This window comes from Notechis scutatus, chromosome 2 (assembly GCF_049901735.1).
Source record: "Notechis scutatus isolate UNSWTSFEM ecotype Mainland chromosome 2, rNotScu1.2, whole genome shotgun sequence".
Taxonomy (NCBI): domain Eukaryota; kingdom Metazoa; phylum Chordata; class Lepidosauria; order Squamata; family Elapidae; genus Notechis; species Notechis scutatus.
In genome coordinates, this window is record NC_142010.1 from 14,409,608 (window position 1) to 14,429,321 (window position 19,714).

At 41.1% G+C, this 19,714-nt stretch overlaps 2 protein-coding genes and 1 pseudogene across 3 annotated transcripts in view; 2 read left to right on the forward strand and 1 right to left on the reverse strand.

Annotated features, from left to right (window-relative positions):
• Positions 1-19,714, reverse strand: part of LOC113427353 (uncharacterized) — a 256,359-nt gene that overhangs the window by 178,095 nt on the left and 58,550 nt on the right.
• The window catches only part of LOC113429654 (uncharacterized), a 219,888-nt gene continuing 200,326 nt past the window's right edge, over positions 153-19,714 (forward strand). Inside the window, exon 1 of the mRNA XM_087953395.1 lies at positions 153-338. Within this exon, the coding sequence (XP_087809521.1) occupies positions 153-338 (186 nt within the window). The remainder of the gene's footprint in view (positions 339-19,714) is intronic.
• LOC113430889 (uncharacterized) lies at positions 278-9,984 on the forward strand (annotated as a pseudogene). Its single transcript, XR_015747156.1, has 6 exons — positions 278-877; positions 1,217-1,331; positions 1,444-1,511; positions 5,249-5,378; positions 7,438-8,661; positions 8,741-9,984. The product of XR_015747156.1 is annotated as an uncharacterized LOC113430889 (transcript).

Sequence of the window (19,714 nt, forward strand, 5' to 3'; positions counted from 1 at the left end):
GCGGAGGCTCAGCAGGAGAGGAGAGAAGAGAAGCTGGCGGAGGAGGAGGCAGGATTCGCACCGGACTCCCCGAGGGCCCGATCCTATCTCCGAAGGGGGAGAGAAGCGGGGGGGGGGCTCTACAGCTGCCTCCTTCCCGGCCCTGCTGTGGGATGGGATGGGCCCTGTGCTGGAAGGAGCAGCTTGGAGTTCGGGGCAGGTTGGGGGAAGGGGGTCCAAGGGTTGAATCCCCCGTTCTGATCCTGGGCGTCGGTTTTTCTCTCCCTCCCAGATCCGGAACCTCGGAGCCCTCGGCATCCTTTGCAAGCCAGGATTTCCTCTGTGGGGGAAGGAAGGGAGTGGAAGGTCAGGCAGGGATCTGTCTTGCTTCCCCAGAAATGGTCCCGTGAAGGAAGAGGCCCCTGGAGACCACCACCCCGAGTCCCAGGAGCCCTTTGGAGTTGCTCTGCTGATGAGAGGAAGGATGGAGACACCCCCTTTGGCCAAGGAGGGGAGCGGAAAAGGCCCCATGGTTCTTCAGCCTGGGAGCTGTGGGGAGAGCTGGACCAGAACCGAGCAGAAGGTCCTGCAGGAGGGAACCATCCTCCCTTCAGAAGTTCCGCCCTGGAGCTCCATCCAATATCGGGAGGCTGAGGGTCCCCGAGAACTTTGCAGCCGACTCCATGACTTGTGCAGGCGATGGCTGAACCCAGGAAAACACAGCAAAGCCCAGATGCTGGACCTGGTGGTTCTGGAGCGGCTCCTGGCTCTCCTGCCCCCAGAGATGGAGGGCTGGGTGCAGGAGTGTGGAGCAGAGAGCAGCTCCCAGGCGGTGGCCCTGGCGGAAGGCTTCCTCCTGAGCCAGGCGGAGGAGCAGAAGGAGCAGCTCCAGTGGCAGGTGGGAGGCTTTAGGGAGCTTGGAAGGGAATAAATAGTGTTTGAATGCTTCACCCCTCCTTCCCAAACTTCTCCCACGTTGATAATATGTGGCAATTCACCAGTTCTTTTTTTTATTTATGATGCTTAGGAAAAAAAAAAAAAAAAAAAAAAAAAGGAAAAAAAAAAAAAAAAAAAAAAAAGGAGGGGGGGGGGGGGGGGACAATGTTCCATTGTTTTCTCACTCAGCCACACGGATGGATATTGGGAGCTTTGAGGTTGTGTTCCAAATATAAGAATCCACTTTGTGTCTTGTGACGGACCTTAATTCTGCTTCTTCCTTCCTTCCTCCTATTTGAAGTGCTGCACTGTGGAGATCAGAGATCCTGAGGGAAAGAAGAACCCATCAAATCCCCCTCAGGAGCTATTTTTCAGGAGGATCCCTTGGGAAAATCCATGTCAAGACACTTCAGGAGGTAATGGAATAGCCTCTAATTCCCCATCTCTCTTACCTTCGCTCTCCCTTCTCTTCTGTAGAATACCTCCTCCTATTTTGTTAATCATGGATTTGGAAATTATTCCTTACAGAGAAACAAAGAATGAAGCTTTCTGGTTTTTATGATGGAGATCAAACAGCAGTTGAAGCTCCAAATCAAGTAAGAAAGGGAAAAGATATTAGATTTCTATTCTTCCTTCAGGAAGTGAAGCGGGTGTGCAGAGGGCTCTCTCCAGAGTGGCTGTGTTGAGCATGTAATCATGGTACTTTGGCTTACAAAATAATTTCCAGTCCTCTGGTTTGCACCTCAATTAGGAAATCAAACTTTCCCGCTTTGCAAAGGCTGAGAAATGACTTTCCCAGTGCATTTTTTCTTCTTTGCTTTCTTCCTTTCAGCCAATGGCTCAGACTACTAGATCAATCAATGATAGACAGAGTGATAGATCATTTGATCCAGAAGTGGGATTACTTTGCTGAAAGGCACTGAAGGTTTTGCAGAATCAGTGAACTTGATAAAACTTCCCCAAATATTTCTTCACTGAAAGCAACTTGCAGATTTGCCCACTTGCTCACCTAAAATTAGGACTTGGGTGACGCACAGCCATTTAACTTAGTGCATATTTTTGCTTTGGGAATTTGGGAACAATGAAACAGAATAACGGAGGTGGGAGGGATCTTGGAGGTCTTCTAGTCCAACCCCCTGCTCAGACAGGAAGCCCTATAACATTTCAGATAAATGGCTGTCCAATTTCTTCATAAACACCTCCAGTGTTGGAACATCCATAATTCCTGGAGGGAAGTCATTCCACTGATTAATTGTTCTCACTGTCTGGAAATTTCTCTTTACTTGTAGGCTGTTTCTTTCCTCGAATAGTTTCCATCCATTGCTTCTTAGAACACTGCTGTCATGTCACTAGACATCCTCAATTCTAGCAACCACTCTTTATATGTTTTAGCCTCCAGTCCACTAATAATTTTTGTTGCTCTTCTCTGCACTCTTTCTGGAGTCTCAAGATCTTTTTTACATCTGGCAACCAAAACTGGATGTAATATTCCAAGTGTGGTCTTACCAAGGCATTATAAAGTGGTACTAACACTTCATGTCATCTTGATTCTATTCCTCTTAATGGAGCCTATGATTCTGTTGGGATTTTGGGGGGCAACTGAAACTTAGTGCTGACTCATGTTTAAGTCGTTGTCCACTAGGACTCCAAGATTCCTGTTGCACTTACTACTGTTGAGCCAGGTATCACTATTCTATGCCGGTGCATTTGTTTTTTGTTTTTTTCTAAATGTAGAACCTTACATTTCTCACTGTTGATTTCGTTTTGTTAGATGGGGCCCAATCTGTCGATCCTTCTGTATCTCGAGCTTATCTTCTGGAGTGTTGGTATTTCCTGTCAATTTGGTCTTGTCTGCAAATTTGATGAATTCCTCTTTATTTTTATAATAAAAGTTTTATTTAAGTTTTCACAAACATACAAATACAAATAAAATATCTTTTTTTGAAAACAGTGTGACCCCGGGTTATCACTTCTCCATACAGACATAAACTCAATACATATTTATCTTATACATTCTAATCCATATCATAACTATTTTTGCATTTTTTTCAATAGCTTTTCCCTTTCTTTACTTCCTATAGCCTTATTTTAAATTATCTCATTCCTTTCTTAATTCAATTACATATCTTTTTCTAATTTTTAAAATCTAATCAATGTTTTTATACTTTTGTCTGTCCTGTTTACAATTTCATATTATCTTTTCTCATAACACAAATTTTCCCCTGTAATTACTAGACTGGAGTGTAACACCTTTGTATCTTTTTTCAAATCTTGTTTAAACATTTAAGTTACACCTTTACAGTTATAACATTCATTTTCTAACCTCTGTTTTATAACACATACCTATTTTCAATTGAATTCTGCTTGGTACATTCCCTTAAAAATACACACTAAATTCTTAAAAGAAAAAAGTATATATGTATATATATCTGTGTATATATGTATAACAATAGCAAATGGAATAATCAAGTACAGCTCTGCCATTAATATTAATAACAATCTTTTACATTTCTATTTCTTTTAACAAACATTACCTAGTAATATCAGTTGCCTTTCACTTTAATCATCTATATTTCATATTTTACTTATTACTGTCTTTAAATAAAAACCAAACAATAGTTATTAATAGTAGTCAATAAAGTTATTTTTCTTATTCAAGTTCATCTTGTCAACTGATAAAGATCTTCCATGTTTCTTTTCAGTTTTTTTTAAACTTTCTTTTTAAATCATTGAGAGTCTTATTCTCTTTACAAACAAATATTCCACTACACACCAATAGAAATTTTTTCTATCACTTTAATAATCTAACATATTTTCTAACCCTTTTCTATTTCTAATATAACAATTCTATCCCATGCACCCTTGCAGAATCCTCTCCTTGTTAAATTTTAACCATTGTCTGTCTTTTAAATAGGTTTATACCTTTAATTCTTGTACGCTTTTCCTGTACCTCTACATCTTGTTTCTGTCCTTTGTAGCTTCTTTTCCTTTCCCTTTTTCCTCTCTTCTTCCCCCTCCCCTTTTTATTCCCTTTTCTATCTGATTCTCCCTTCTGTGACCCTCCATTCTGCTTCCTGATATTATGATTACTTTTCAGATTACTGTTTGTTTTTTCTTGTTGCTTCAGTGCTTCAAGTTTTTAACTCCCTTTCCCCCCTTTCCCTTTTTTACCCCACTTAAAATTGCTTGGTCATTAAAGATGGCTTCTTCGTTGTCCCACCCTTCTTGTTCTGCCAGCGTTTCTTGTTGTTTTTCATAGTTCAAGATCTCCATTTCTAACAATTGAAATATGAAGCCAAAAGATCCTCTTCCCTCTTGTGCTTCTTCTTTTTGTTCTTTAAGTCTCATTTTTAACTCTTCAAGGAGTGATGCCATTTTAAAAAAATTTAAACAACCCCCAATTGCTTTTATTTTGTTTCATTAGGATTCTCCATCCAAAGTTCCAGGAATCATCCAATAATACAAAACAGTTTCTTACTTCTTTTCTCACTTTCTCTTTCCAGGAGCTTTGTTATCTTGTAACAAAGTTTCAGCTACAATGTATCTTTTGCAAGCCTTGTTAAAATTCCACTATCGATTTTTTTTTAAGTTCCAGGTGGCCTCCTCCATTTTCCAGATTCCACCCTCTTTTTTCCTTTTTCCCTTTTTCCCTCCGCTGCTTTCTTTCTTTTCTTAAAATTATCCAAGAATCTTTATCCCTTTGACACTTTATTTTCAGCTAGAAATAGCCTATTAATGTCAAAGTGGATTACTAACAATTTTTTATTCAAATCTCTTTTTCTTAACGTTCCAAGTCAATTAAACCTGTCAATGTGAAAGGAAAAAAAGCCAATTCAATTTCTTTCACTTTCTCTTTTGCCGCTTAAAATCTTTTTTAGGAATAGTTAGTCTTTAAAGTTCAGGTTCCAGGTACCTTAAATAGATGTTCTCCATTCAACCCGGTCAGTCAAGCTTTCTCCTTTAAACTTCCTCCTGCACAATCTTGTCTGGTCGGGTTCTTCTTTGAGGTGGCCATTTCTGACCACCGCTGCAAACGCCTTTGGGAAAGGGAGTAATGGCTAGCCAAGGAGAGATGCGGCTCTACTCAACCCGGCTGACGGCTCCCCCTTCTTCACCACCTCTACGGGGTGGTTTCAGCCCCAAATCCGGGCGGCTTGGGGCGCTACAGCGGCGAGCACAGATCAAAACTGCGCACGATCGTGATTTTGGTCCGTTGCTGAAGAAGCCCAAACCGGAAGTTGATGAATTCCTCTTCTATCCTCTTGTCTAAATCAATGATGAAGATGAACAGATCTTGCGAATCCTCCTCTTCTGTTCTTTTTTCCGTGTCCAGGAGGGTTTGGTGTCCTTCGAAGAAGTAGCTGTGTATTTCTCTAAGGAGGAATGGTCTCAGCTAGATCCTGACCAGAAAGCGCTGCATTCAGAAGTCATGCTTGAAAACTATAGGAACGTGGTCTCTCTGGGTAAGAGTTTTCTAGTCCCCAATCAGAGTTCAAGAAGAGAGATTATAGTTAGTTTTTTTATTTAAAAAACACTAATCGGATATTGTCTCCTGGGAAGTAGAAGGAAAGGTTCTGGCCTTGTCATGCTCCAAGGAAGGAAAGAGTCAATGTCTTTCTGTGCCGTTTCTTATCTGTATTTTTCCATTTCTATTTGAACTTATCTATGGAGGCTGAAAAGAACAAGGTGTGCTTTTATGTGTTCTTTGGAGGTTGTGTGAGAGGAGTGTGTTGTCATTTGTCCTCTGGAACCTCCCCAAATTGTGTGAGAACAGAACTTTCATGCTCAGCCCATAGAAGAGCATTCTCCCAATGCAATTCAAGAAAAAAGGCCTCATGCAGTGTGACTCACAGCATCCTAGGGTACAGGTAAGCCCCGAGTTAGGACAGTTCACTTAGCAAACGTTCCAAATTACAACCAGTCCTCCTCCAAGTATTGAGACCCACTCCCAAAATTTATGAGTGTTGCAGCACCACGATCATCATTCACACTTACGAATGACAGTAGAGGCGCTACAATATTCACCCTACCTATTCCCCCGCCCCATCTTGCAGGGACTTACCAATATTTTTCAGACTATAAGGTGCACTTTTCCCCTCCCAAAAAGTGGGTGGGAATAACTGTGCGTCTTATAAAGCGAATACGGGCCTGTTTTTGGCCTCCCTAATCCTCAGCGCGTTCCGTTACTGCCCTCCTTGGTGTCCAGAAGCACTATGCAGGGCAAAACAGGCCTACTTTTGGTCTCCAGAGGCCTCTGTGGGTCCCATTTTTGCCCTCTGCGACATCAGGAAGGCTGAGAATAGGACATGCAGAGGGTTTGGGAGGCCAAATATGGGCCCGTTTTTGGCATGGAGAGTGCTTCTGGATGCCGGGAGGGCATAAATGAGACACGTGGAGACCAAACACTTTTATTTTCTTGTTTTCTACCTTGAGACGATGTGGCAAGCCCTCGGTTCCCTTGCCTACTTCAGTGCATTGCAGAAAAAGAGTAGTGAGAGATACACAAGATCAGTAGTGGGAAATCTAGCACTATTGATCTCACGTGATCTCACACTACAGTGCTTTAGGCCTCTGTTGATTGCTAACCAAGGCCTGCAGCAGATCCAGGGCAAAAGAGAGGAAAGCCTCTTTGTTTTCAAAGACCTAGATGTCATGTAGCCCTCAGTTCTTTAAAGAACACAGGCCTAAAATACTGCAGTGCCCCAATAAATCTTAAGTTTTCTCTAAATTCCCCGTGGATGTTTCCGCTGATTATTATGAAATTCAATGGTGAAAAAATAAGGTTCTACATTTAGGCAAAAAAAAAAAAAAAAAGCACAGGTACAGTATATGTGGTACCTTGCTCAATAGTAATAACTGTAAGAGGGATGTTGGAGTCCTAGTGGAAAGCCATTTAAATATAAGGTAGCCATGTACAGCAGCTGCCAAAAAATTTCAACACATTTTTATGCTGCATAAACAGAGGGATAGAATCAAGATCACGTGAACTGTTAATACCACTTGATAATGTCTTGGTGAGGCCACACTTGGAATACTGCATCCAGTTTTGTTTGCCACGATTGTAAAAAAGATGTTGAGACTCTAGAAAGAGTGCAGAGAAGATCAACAAAGATGATTAGCGGACTAGAGACGGAAACATATAAAGAATGGTTGCTGGAATTGGGTATGTCTAGTTTAATGAAAAGAAGGACTAGGGGAGACATGATAGCAGTTTTCCATTATCTCAGGGGCTGCCACAAAGAAGAGGGAATTAAGCTATTCTATTCCTTAACTCAGAACTAATTCTGAGTGAGATTTGCATATATTTAGATAATTGTAAAGGAAGAGATGTTTTCCAGATATTTTCAAAGCGTTCATGGCTCATGAATATAGAAATCATGTCTATATCACACCACTGTAGGCATGCAAACATACAACCTAATGGGATTTTGGAGAAATTCAGAAGGAAATTCACTTGACTTTCTACACTTTGATCTTTTTCTCTAACCTCGTTGTCATTTTCATTTCCCTTTTGCTTTGAAGGTAATAATGGGCAGGAGAATCAAAATTCCTGTGAACTGTTCCAAGTGATCAGTGCTAAAGATGGAAGGGAGAAGTTTGGAATTCGAATGGAATTTGAAAGCCATGAGAGAAACCAGTCAAAGAATTGGACTCAGGAAAGCTCATCTTCCACTGATACTCCGATGCAAGACTTTCTTGCCCAAGAAGAGAAAATAAGGAAAAAATATACTGGAAAAAGTGTGAAGCTATTCAAAGGTAAAGTACAAGTAAATGAAAACTATTTAACCCAAAACAAAGGAGAAGATGCTATAAGAAGACAAAATGGACAAAATGACAATGGGACATTCATTCTTTCTCTTGGGAATAACTTCCTTACAGCTCAAAAAGAGATTGACACAAAAGAGAAGCCTTATAAATGTTTGGAATGCGGAAAATATTTTAGGACAAGCAGGAAACTTACTTCCCATGAAAGGATCCACACAGGGGAGAAACCATTTAAATGCATGGAGTGTGGAAAGACCTTCGCTCGAAGAAGTAATCTTATTTCCCATAAGATGATCCACACAGGGGAGAAGCCATATAAATGCAAGGAGTGTGGAAAGATGTTTACTCAGAGCAGAGACCTAAAAATACACAAAAGGATCCACTCAGGAGAGAGACCATATAAATGCATAGAGTGTGGAAAGACCTTTGCTAATAACAAGAACCTAAGAAGACACCAAATGATCCACTCAGAAGAGAAACCATATAAATGCATGAAGTGTGGAAAGACCTTTACTCAAAGAGGTACTCTTATTTCCCATAAGATGATACACACAGGGAGAAGCCGTATAAATGCATGGAGTGTGGAAAGACCTTTGCTCAAAACAGTAACCTAAGAAGACACCAAATGATCCACTCAGAAGAGAAACCATATAAATGCATGGAGTGTGGAAAGACCTTTGCTCACAGCAGTGGCCTTAGAAGCCACAAAACTCACCACACAGGAGAGAAACCATTTAAATGCATGGAGTGTGGAAAAACCTTTACTCAAAGAAGTAGTCTTATTTCCCATAAGATGATACACACAGGGGAGAAGCCGTATAAATGCATGGAGTGTGGAAAGACCTTTACTCAAAGAAGTAGTCTTATTTCCCATAAGATGATACACACAGGGGAGAAGCCGTATAAATGCATGGAGTGTGGAAAGACCTTTGCTCAGAGCAGTAACCTAAGAAGACACCAAATGATCCACTCAGAAGAGAAGCCATATAAATGCAGAGTGTGGAAAGATGTTTACTCAGAGCAGAAACCTAAAATACACAAAGGATCCACTCAGGAGAAGACCATATAAATGCATGGAGTGTGGAAAACCTTTACTGAAAGAAGTAGTCTTATTTCCCATAAATGATACACACAGGGGAGAACCATATAAATGCATGGAGTGTGGAAAGACCTTTGCTCATAGAGTACACTTATTTCCCATAAGATGATCCATACAGGGGAGAAGCCGTATAAATGCAAGGAGTGTGGAAAGACCTTTGCTAATAACAGTAACCTAAGAAGACACCAAATGATCCACTCAGAAGAGAAACCATATAAATGCATGGAGTGTGGAAAGACCTTTGCTCACAGCAGTGGCCTTAGAAGCCACAAAACTCACCACACAGGAGAGAAACCATTTAAATGCATGGAGTGTGGAAAAACCTTTACTCAAAGAAGTAGTCTTATTTCCCATAAGATGATACACACAGGGGAGACGCCGTATAAATGCATGGAGTGTGGAAAGACCTTTACTCAAAGAAGTAGTCTTATTTCCCATAAGATGATACACACAGGGGAGAAGCCGTATAAATGCATGGAGTGTGGAAAGACCTTTACTCAAAGAAGTAGTCTTATTTCCCATAAGATGATACACACAGGGGAGAAGCCGTATAAATGCATGGAGTGTGGAAAGACCTTTACTCGAAAAGAAGACTTATTTCCCATAAGATGATACACACAGGAGAAGCTATATAAATGCATGAAGTGTGGAAAGACCTTTACTCAAAGAGGTCATCTTATTTCCCATAAGACGATACACACAGGGGAGAAGCCGTATAAATGCATGGAGTGTGAAAAGACATTTACTCAGAGCAGTACCCTTAAAAGGCACAAAAAGCTCCATACAGGAGAGAAGCCATTTAAATGCACAGAATATGGAAGGTCCTTTGCTCATAGATATAAACTTATTTCTCATAAGATGATCCAGACCAAAGAAGCCATATAAATGTATGGGATTTGGAAAGACCTTTGCTCATAGATGAAATGTTATTTCCCATTAGAAATTAGGTAAAGGAATATTATTGTGATGTAGGAATTAAATACAAAGGGGGTTGACAATTAGAAACAGGTTGATATAATTAACATAAAAAGTATAAATAAGCTAATACATGAAATGAGTTACAATTTTTTTTGTTACACTATCGTTGTTACTAGTATATATGTTAATATTTGTTTTTTCTTTTGCTTTTTCATAAATGATATGCCCTGACAGTATACTGTATTCAAAATATTTATGAATAAAATAATATACTTAAATAAAATAAAATAAATGCATGGAATGTGGAAAGAGTTTTGTTCAGAATAGTCATCTTACTTCTCATAAAAGGATCCATGCTCGGGTGAAACTATATAGCAATAGCAATTCCACTTAGACTTATATACCACTCCACATTGCTTTCCCATACTCTCTGAGCAGTTTACAAAGTCATCTTATTGTCCCCAGCAATCTGAAAAAAAGTATATGGATTCTTAGATGGTTTGAGATGGTGGCCAGATAACAGATTAACAGAATTGGGAGGGATCCTGGAGGTCATCTAGTCGAACCCCTGTCGGAGTTTTCCGAGGAAAGGAGCAGGAAGCGGGGGAGAAACGGCCCAAACTACTCCGGGATCGCCATTCGGGACTGCTTTGCGAGAAAAAGGGGGGTCCTCCTGACCCACAGAAGGAAAGAAATGGGGGGTTGGAGGGGCGGGAGCCGCTTCGTCCAGACTTTCCGAGCAAGGAGGGGAATCGCCTTTTTCTCCCCAGAAGCGAAGCGGCACCTCTCCCTGGTTTAGCGGAAGGTTTTCCGGGGCTTCTCTCCCGTTTGGGGGGGGGGTCTATGGGTAACCCTGACTTGCCCTCTCTATCTCTCTCTTCCCCCCCTTGTCATCCAGTGCAGCAGCTCTTCCTTCAGCAGGATCTACCCATGAAATGAACACGTGTATGTGCCTGTGTCAGAGGAAGAATGTGTGTCGAGGAGGGAGGAAGGATTTTTCTTGGACTTTTGAGCTGGGAGGGGCCGGAACGAGCTGAAGCACCAATGGGAATTCTCCCTGCTGTAGCGTCATCAGTCTCCGGGCGGATCCTTTGTGACTTTACCTGAAGTGGGAGGAAGGGCATTCTGGGACAAAGAAGACTGGGCTACAGACTTTGGCCTTGAGCCGCAGGGACTGCATGGACATTGGTCTCCTAACCATCGCAGGCTCGCTCAAATGTCACGATGTTTACATGCGTGGAACCGGGAAAGGTTGGGTGACATGTGATTAATGACACTGCCATAAGCGGCGACTCCTCTAGTGTGACCATCTTTTGTGAATTTTCGCTCTCAAAAAGGTTCGCCCCTCTGATAATTTATGATAAAGTAGGGAGGAGGGCGTTCAGGGACAGAGAACGAAGCTGAAAGTGGGAGGGGGAAATCCCTTCAGTCTTCGGTGGGGGGCTGCAGCGCTCAAAGGGGGGGATCATGGCAGGCCCAGAAGGGACCCTCCACTTTCTTTGCTCTCCTCACGATTCTCAGCTACACTTTCCTCTGTGTGCACGGAGGGGTGGACTAGATGTCCATTTAGGTTGTCAAACTGCCTGGGGGGGGGGGCTGGTCCTTCTCAGAAAGGAGCCTCCAGGCTCTTTCTAGCTAACTCGGGGGAGGGGAAGGGTCCGTGAAAGGGGGGAGTGGAGGGATGGGCTGACTAAGGAGGAGAAGGGAGAGGGGAGGGAGGGGCTACTCCAGGAGGAGGGCCTTGTGCAGGGATGGCAAACCTTGTAAGTGCCCCCCCAAACACCCCTTATTTCTCACATAGGCCCAAGGGGGCCATTTAATCTGAAGAAGGAGGTTTTGGGAGGAATTCCAGCCCCTCTTTCCCTACTTGGCTTCTCCCTGGTGGCTCCGGATTCCTTTCACGGCACAATTCGGGAACGATGGGAGGGTAGAGGAGGAGCCTCTGAAGGGCCCTCCCATCCTCCCTCCCTCCCTCCCCCCTCTGATTTCACCTCCCTTCCTTTAATCCTGTATATTATGGTTCTTTCCCGGGCTGTCCTTCTCTTCTCTCCCTCTCCCTCCCTCTCCCTCCCTCTCGGTCCTTGGAAAAAGTGAGGCATCTGCTCCCCCATCCCCGCCTTTAATCATCAGGACTTTGCCTCCCAGCCTCAGAGGCGGAATCAGGGTGGGGGTCTGGATGGGGGAGGGAGGAGTTTTCCTCGGATTTCGGAATTGGGAGGGCCCAGAAAAGCAGAAGGACCAATGGGAATCCTCCCTTCTGCAGCGTCATCGGTGTCCTGGCAGAATCTCCCTGGACTTCACCCACAAGAGACGGTAGTTCAGCGCAGAGAGAGAGAAGCGGAGAAAGTGGGAGGTGGGATCTTTTCAGTCACGTGGGGGCCGCAGGTGAAGGGGGGGTTCAGGTCAGCCCTGGAGGGGAGTGTGGGATTCCTTTTGTCCTCCTCCTCCCCCCCAATCCGACGTGGAGTGGGGGCGGCGGTTCTCCCGCCCTCCCTCCCTCCCTCCCTCCCTCCCTCCCTTCCTTCCTTCCTTCCTCCCTCCCTTCCTTCCTTCCTCCCTCCCTCCCTCCCTCCCTCCCTCCCTCCCTCCCTTCCACTTTGTTGAATTCCCTGGGAGGAAAATCTCTCATAGCCTCGCTCTGAATTGAAGGAATATAAACTATGAGGTAACAAAAAAAAAAAGGAAAATAAAACTGCCCCCCCCTCCACCGCTTGCAAGGTGAACTGGAGCAGCCTCCGATTCCTGCAGAACCACCAAGTGGCCCTGTTTTTGGGGGGAGCAGAGAAAATTGTTTCCTCCAATTCCCATCGGGAGATTGTGTTTTTCCAGGCTGAGGGGAGGGCAGAAGAAATTCAGACCCCCCCCCCACTTTGGGAAAATGTCCCATAGGGAGAGCAGCCCCAGGGTCGTCCCAAAAGCCACGCGCCTCACTCAATGGGGGGGGGGGGCATATCAATGGAGACCAGGAAGCTCTTGGGGGGGGAGAGTTTCAATCTGGATCCCTGCTGGGGGGGGGGCACTGGAACCCTACAGCGGCCAGAGACCCTCCTTAAGATACTCAGACTATTAAAAAAAATCAGATTTCCCTCTGAGGGGGCGCTTTTGGGAACCTAAACAGACATCTAGTCCACCCCTCCAGCCACCCAGAGGAAAGTCTGGCTGAGAACTGTAAAGAGCGCAAAGAAAGTGGAGGCTCCTTTCCGGGCCTGCCATGAATCCCCCCACCCCTCCTTCAGCTCCGGAGACTGAATGGATCCCCCTCCCACTTTCTCCCCTTCCTTCTCTAGGCAGAATTCTCTCCTCCTTCAGGTGAAGTCACAGAGGACCCTGCCCGGAGACTGATGATGCTTACGCTGGGAAGATTCCCATTGGTGCGTCTGTTTGTTCTGCCCTCCCCCACTCAAAACTCCCAGAAAAAAAGGCTTCATCGACCCCAATTCAGCACCAATAGATCCCTCCTCTGGGGCTGGAACTGGAAGCACCTGGCCGAGACACCCCCGCCTCCCCCCCACGTTCGTTTCATGGGAGGACTCTGCAGAAGGAAGAGTTCCTGCGATGGCTGAGAAGGGGGTGCAGCCCCGAAGCCAGCCAGGACTTGGGGGTCCCAGACAGGCACCCCCCAATCCAAAGGAAAACCACGGACAACCCTCAGCTGAACCAGGAAGAGGCGGAGAGGATCGATCCCTCCTAGCCCAGCCGGATCCTCCCCCCCAGACACCCCTCCCCCACCCTTCCTGGGGGAATCCTCTGCCCGGCTCTCTTGGGGAAAGGTGCCGCTTCGCTTCATGGGACAAAAACTCAGTTTCCCTCCTTGAAACACGCGTCGCCCTGGCTCTGCACGTCTGGACGAAGAAGCCCCTCCAGGTTTCCCGCTCCTCAAAAACAAATGGGAAGGAATCTCCCTCTTTCTTTCTTTCTTTCTTTCTTTCTTTCTTTCTTTCTTTCTTTCTTTCTTTCTTTCTTTCTTTCTTTCTTTCTTTCTTTCTTTCTTTCTTTCTTTCTTTCTTTCTTTCTTTCTTTCTTCTTTCTTTCTTTCTTTCTTTCTTTCTTTCTTTCTTTCTTCTTCTCTGTGTGGGTCAGGAAGGATCCCCCTCTTTCTAGCAAAGGGGGCCCTGAACTTTGTCCCTGATCAAGGAACAAAGTTTGGTGGTTTCTCCTCCGCTTTCCGCTCCTTTCCTGGGAGAACTTCCACATCTTTGCCTTTATTTGTTTGTTTGTTTGTTTATTTATGTATTTATTTGCTTGCTTGCTTACTTTCTTCCTTCCTTCCTTCCTTATTTATTTACTCTATTACCGTCTGGTTTGGTTCTGCAACCCAACAGGGCAGATACAGACTTCCATTCTTCCATTCATTGAAACTCTAGGCTGCTTTTGGGAAACCCTTGGGCTCCGATTGGTCCCAGGCCTCATCAGGACTGTATCTCACTTGTTACCAAATGGTAATATTTGCCAGGGTTTCTGCTACTCTTTTCCCAATATGTTCTACGTATTCCTGGCTTATTCTTCCTCCCTCCTCTATAATGACAGGCAGAGAAAGTTGAAAAAGAACAGGAGAGGGCGGAGCTGGCGTCATGACGATACGGCATGCGATCTTGGAGGTCTGAGATCACTGCTCCTGGACGGTCCAATCGGATCTAAACCATCCCGAAGAGACGGTGAAAGTAAAGAGCGCATCCTGTCAATCCCAGGGATACCGCAAAGTCCCTGGTAGATCCAGGAGAAGCTCTTTTTGCCAGCGGCAAAGAGGCAGCCATTGAAGCTGCTGAAGTTGGGACAGCTCTGAAACAAAAGAGAACGGAAAGAGAGAGTGTGCCGGGTTTGGTGAGAACTTTTTCTTTATTTTAACATTTGAAAGGACACCCTAAGGAAAAGAAAGAATCGGTAAAAGTTTTGACAGAAGTGATTAAGCAGCGATTTTAAACAGGAATGTCAAAGTAATATCTTTATATATATTTTTTTCTCATTGCTGGATTTTCTACACATGATTTTATATTTTGAAACTGGACTGGTTTTTCTTTTTTCTTTCTCTTCTTTCACCTATTCTATTTCTCCTTTTTGACTTATAATATTCTGGGCTAGAGACTTCCTTTTAGTCATTTTTTTAAAATATCTTTTTCCCTTTTTAATTAATTTTTATTACATTTTGTTTGGAAAAGGAGGGGGGAAAGTGAAAGCAAAAGAAACTTTGTAACACTGCCAACTAGAGGCTTGGAAATATTCTATTTCTTTTTCTTGACCAGACAAAGCTGAGAAAGAACTGAGACTTCTTTTCAAGGACATTGCTATTTGATAAGATAGAGGGAAGTGCATGGGAGAGTATTATTGCAGGTGCTCTTCTGGGTTTCTATCAACAGCTGGAGTCTGGTGTTGAAGCTTATAAAGGAAAAAAAGGTGATAAGACTCTGGAGAAGAGAGTTATAAATTTTAACAAAAGCCTTGGATAATCAAACAAGGTGCAGTGTGCTCTTTTTATTTTTTCTAAGCTGCGCCACCCCTCCTCATCAGTTTTCTTTTCGTAATAGCTATTTAGATTTTTGGCCTTTTGGAACTTGGTTTTGTCTTTCTTTTTGTCTTTTGAAGTTAAATTTTTACGTTTGCATTTTATTTTAAAGGAAAAGGAAAAGTATTAACGATTTCCCTCGTTTTCTTTTTAAGGGAGTAGTCTCTTTTCTTTTTTCTCTCTCCCTCCCTTGTATTTTTTTTCTATTTACCTTCCATGTTGGTTTTTTATTTTTTATTTTTGTGGCTTTTTTTCCCTCTTGTGCATCCTTTTATACCTGAGACTTCTTCATTGGATTAAGGTGTTGAAGAACCTGAAGAACTTTTCTTTTCTCTTTTTTAGTTTTCTACTTTTTGCTTTCCACCTTTTTTAGGATTTAACAATTTTTTCTTTTTTGTGTGTGTTTATGGTCTTTTCTTCCATTTTTGAGTTTTTACTGCTATCTAGCCAATCGATTGGATTAAGGTATACAAGAACCTGAATTATTATTATTATTATTATTATTATTATTATTATTATTATTATTATTATTATTATTATTATTATTATTATTATTATTATTGTTGTTGCTATTTGGCTTCTTTTTTCCTACTATTTTTATTTGGAATTGCAATTGATTATTTCACAGGTGCATTTAGAAGTTTAGAAGAACCTGAAGATTCTGAATTGTCCGAAATAAGTAGGAAACTAACAGCCCCTGGTTCCTCAACATCTACTTCTTTCTCTTCACCATCTGGAGGACAACGTTCAATACAGACAATGTTACAGCAAGAAAAAGAACAAGAAAAAGTGACCCTGCAGATGATTATGCAAGAAATTCAAAATATTCAAATAAGAACAGAGAATATTGAAAAGAGAACAGAGAATATTGAAAAGAGAATAGAGAACATTGAACAAAGAACAGGGAAAACTGATGAAAAGGTGGAGAACATTCAACAAATGATGATGAAGTATGAGAGATTCCAAAAAATTGAAGAAGATAAACAAAGAGATAAGAAGATTGGAGATATTGATAGCAGATTAACTGTGGTTGAACAAGATAAAAATGGGATGCTGAGATGGGAGATGGACAAATCAGAATTTTATCTCAGATTCCAAAACATAGAGGAAGAAAAGGGACAAAACCTAGCTGAGATAATGATAGAAATTTTGGCTGAAGCTTTGGAAATAACTAAAGAGAAGATGATGGATGGAATAGATGAGATTTATCGAGTCTTCACAAGATATGCAATGAGAAATAGCTTACCAAGAGAAGTTCACATCAGATTTACAAAGAAAGCCATTAAAACGCAAATATTGCAAGTGGCAAGAGAGAAAACATTGAAATATAAAGACAAGGAGATTGTGGTCCTGAAACAAGTACCCAGAAGAGTGAGAGAGATGAGAAGAGAATACCGATTTCTGACCAAAATGCTACTTTAAAAAGAGGTAAATTATAGATGGCTGATTCCGGAAGGTTTAATGTTCACATGGCAAGAACAGAGACATAGAATTGACTCAATTGAAAAAGCTGAATCATTTTACACAGAATTTTTTGGAGGGAAAGAGGAAGAGGCAGAAAAAGAAATCTCACTAATTGAATTCCAAGAGGACTGCCAAATGACAACTGAAAAAGAAGAAGGTGCAGTAGGTGGAAAGGTGGAAGCCAAAGAACAACATGAACCAAGATCTATGAGAGCTGCTAAACCTAACTACAAAATGTAACCATGGAAGAGAAAAAACTGATTACAATTAATATAAATGGACTTAACACGCCTGTTAAAAGAAGGAAAACTTTCCATAAATTAGAGAAATTAAAATTTGATATAATCTGCCTACAAGAAGTACATATCAAAAAGCAATATGAACAATTGTTGATACAGCCAAAATTAGGGAAAATATTTACTTCTTTGACACAATGCAAGAAAAGAGGTTTTATACATTAAAGATATTATCCCAGTGAGATTGATCTATACTGATGACGATGGAAGAATACTAATGGTGGAAATAATGGACAATAATATGAAAATACTCCTGATTGCAATCTATGCCCCGAATGACAATCAAGAATTTTATAAAAAATTATATATGAAAATAATTGAACTGGACTATGCTAATATAGTTATGATGGGAGATTTTAATGGAATTGTAGACAATAAACTGGACTATACAGCACAGAAAACAATAAAGCAAATCAGAAAGACTCTCCCTAAATCTTTTTTTTTAAATGGTAGATGAAATAAACTTAAAAGATACATGGAGAGAAAGAAATGCTTAAACTAAACAATACACCTTCTACTCAAATAGACATTTATCATGGTCCAGAATAGATATGATATGGATGTCAACAGAATTGTTAACTAATATTCAACAAAATAAATATTGAAACAAGTACTTGGGCAGATCACAATCCAATGACAATTAAATGGAAAGGACAAAGAAGAAGATCTAGATGGACGTTAAATAATACTATATTATAGGAAAAAGACTTCACACAGTGGATGGAGAAAGAACTGGCTTTTTTCTTTAGAGAAAACAAAAAAGAAGATACATCAATCCAGAACGTATGGGATACAATGAAGGCATATGCCAGAGGCTTGATTATAGACTATACAAGGAAAAGAAATACCATGAAAAGACTAGCCTCTAAGGCATTAGAGGATGAGTATAAAGGACTTGAAAAAGAGCTACAGAAAATGCCACAGAAAAAGGACATTACGTTAAAAATGGATATAATTAAACATAAAATGGGTCTAATAGAAAAAGAAGAATTAGCACAGAAAATCAGAGGTGCTAAACAGAACTACTTTGAAGATGCAAATAAACCAGGTAGATGGTTAGCATATAAATTGAGAAAGGAGAAAGAATCAAGGAAAATATTGTAATTAATAGATGACCAAGGCCAAGTTTGCTATGGTAGTAAAGAGAAGAAGGAAATCATACGAGACTATTATGGGAAACTATACACACAAGAGAATATTGATGAGGAAAGAGTTAAACAGTATTTACAGAATGCTAATTTACCCCAGATACCTAAAGAGATTGAAACCATGTTAGAAAGCAATATAACGATGATGGAGTTAACTGAAGCACTCAAGAAGCAAAATAATGGAAAGGCACCAGGCCCAGATGGACTTCCGGCAGAATTTTATAAAATATTACAAGAATCGTTGAACCTTCCATTGCTAGAAGTTATGAATGAAGTTATGTTAAAGAAGAAGATACCTAAATCATGGTCAGAAGCTGATATTACACTTGTCCCAAAAGAGGCTGATCCATTACAAATCAAGAACTATAGACCTATTTCCTTACTAAACGCAGATTATAAAATTTTTGCTTCGATATTGGCAGAAAGACTTAAAAATATTTAAATAATTTTATCCATCCTGATCAAAATGGATTTCTGCCAAAGAGACAAATTAAAGACAATATGAGAGTAATCTTGGACACTTTGGAATATTACGAGGCACATCCTGAAAAACAAATGGCTTTGATATTTCTAGATACACAGAAGGCATTTGATAATGTGAATTGGCGATTCATGTTATTACAGCTGGAACAGATGGGCTTTGCTAAAAAAATTATTCAAGCAATAGAAGCTATATATCATAAGCAAATGGCAAAAGTAATGATAGAGGGAGAACTGTCAATTGATATAAGAAAAGGAACAAGACAAGGGTGCCCACTATCACCTCTGTTGTTTGTGTTAACCTTGGAAGTGCTAAACAGAAATATCAGAAAATAAAAGGATATAAAAAGGATGAAAAATAAAAAGGAAGAATTTAAGTTGCAAGCATTCGCAGATGATCTGGTTTTCATTTTAGAAGACCCACTAGAAACAGCATCAAAATTGATAGAAAAGATAGAGACATATGGAAAGGTGGCTGGTTGAAAATAAATAAAGATAAGACAAAGATATTTACAAAGAATATGCTATCAAGACAAAAGTAAGAACTGGCAGATCTATTGAAAATTCAGGTCACGAATAAGATCAAGTACTTGGGGATACATTTGACAGCAAGATGCAGTACACTAAGAGAATAATTATATCAAACTTAAGCAGCAGATAGCGCTAGATTTGGTGAAATGGGAAAATTTACAACTGTCATTAATAGGGAGAATATCAACAATCAAGATGAATATATTACCCAGAATTTTATATTTGTTCCAAACAATTCCAATTAGGCTTGGAAAAGATTACTTTGAATATTTAAATAAAATTGTGTTGAAATATATATGGCAAGGTAAGAAAGCGAGAATAAAGTTAAAACTTTTGCAAGATGCTAGAATAAGAGGAGGATTTGGTTTGCCTAATTGGGAGTTGTATTACCAAGCTACAAATTTGATGTGTGTTAAGGAATGGATAACATTAAGAAATACTAGATTGTTGACATTAGAAGGACATGATCTGTTGTCGGGGTGTCATGCTTTTCTATGGTATAAAGGAACTAAAACACAGGGGTATTTTAGAAGACATTATATTCGGGAGTCTCTGTGGTTAAACTGGGAGAAGACTAAAAGACAATGTTATTTGTAGA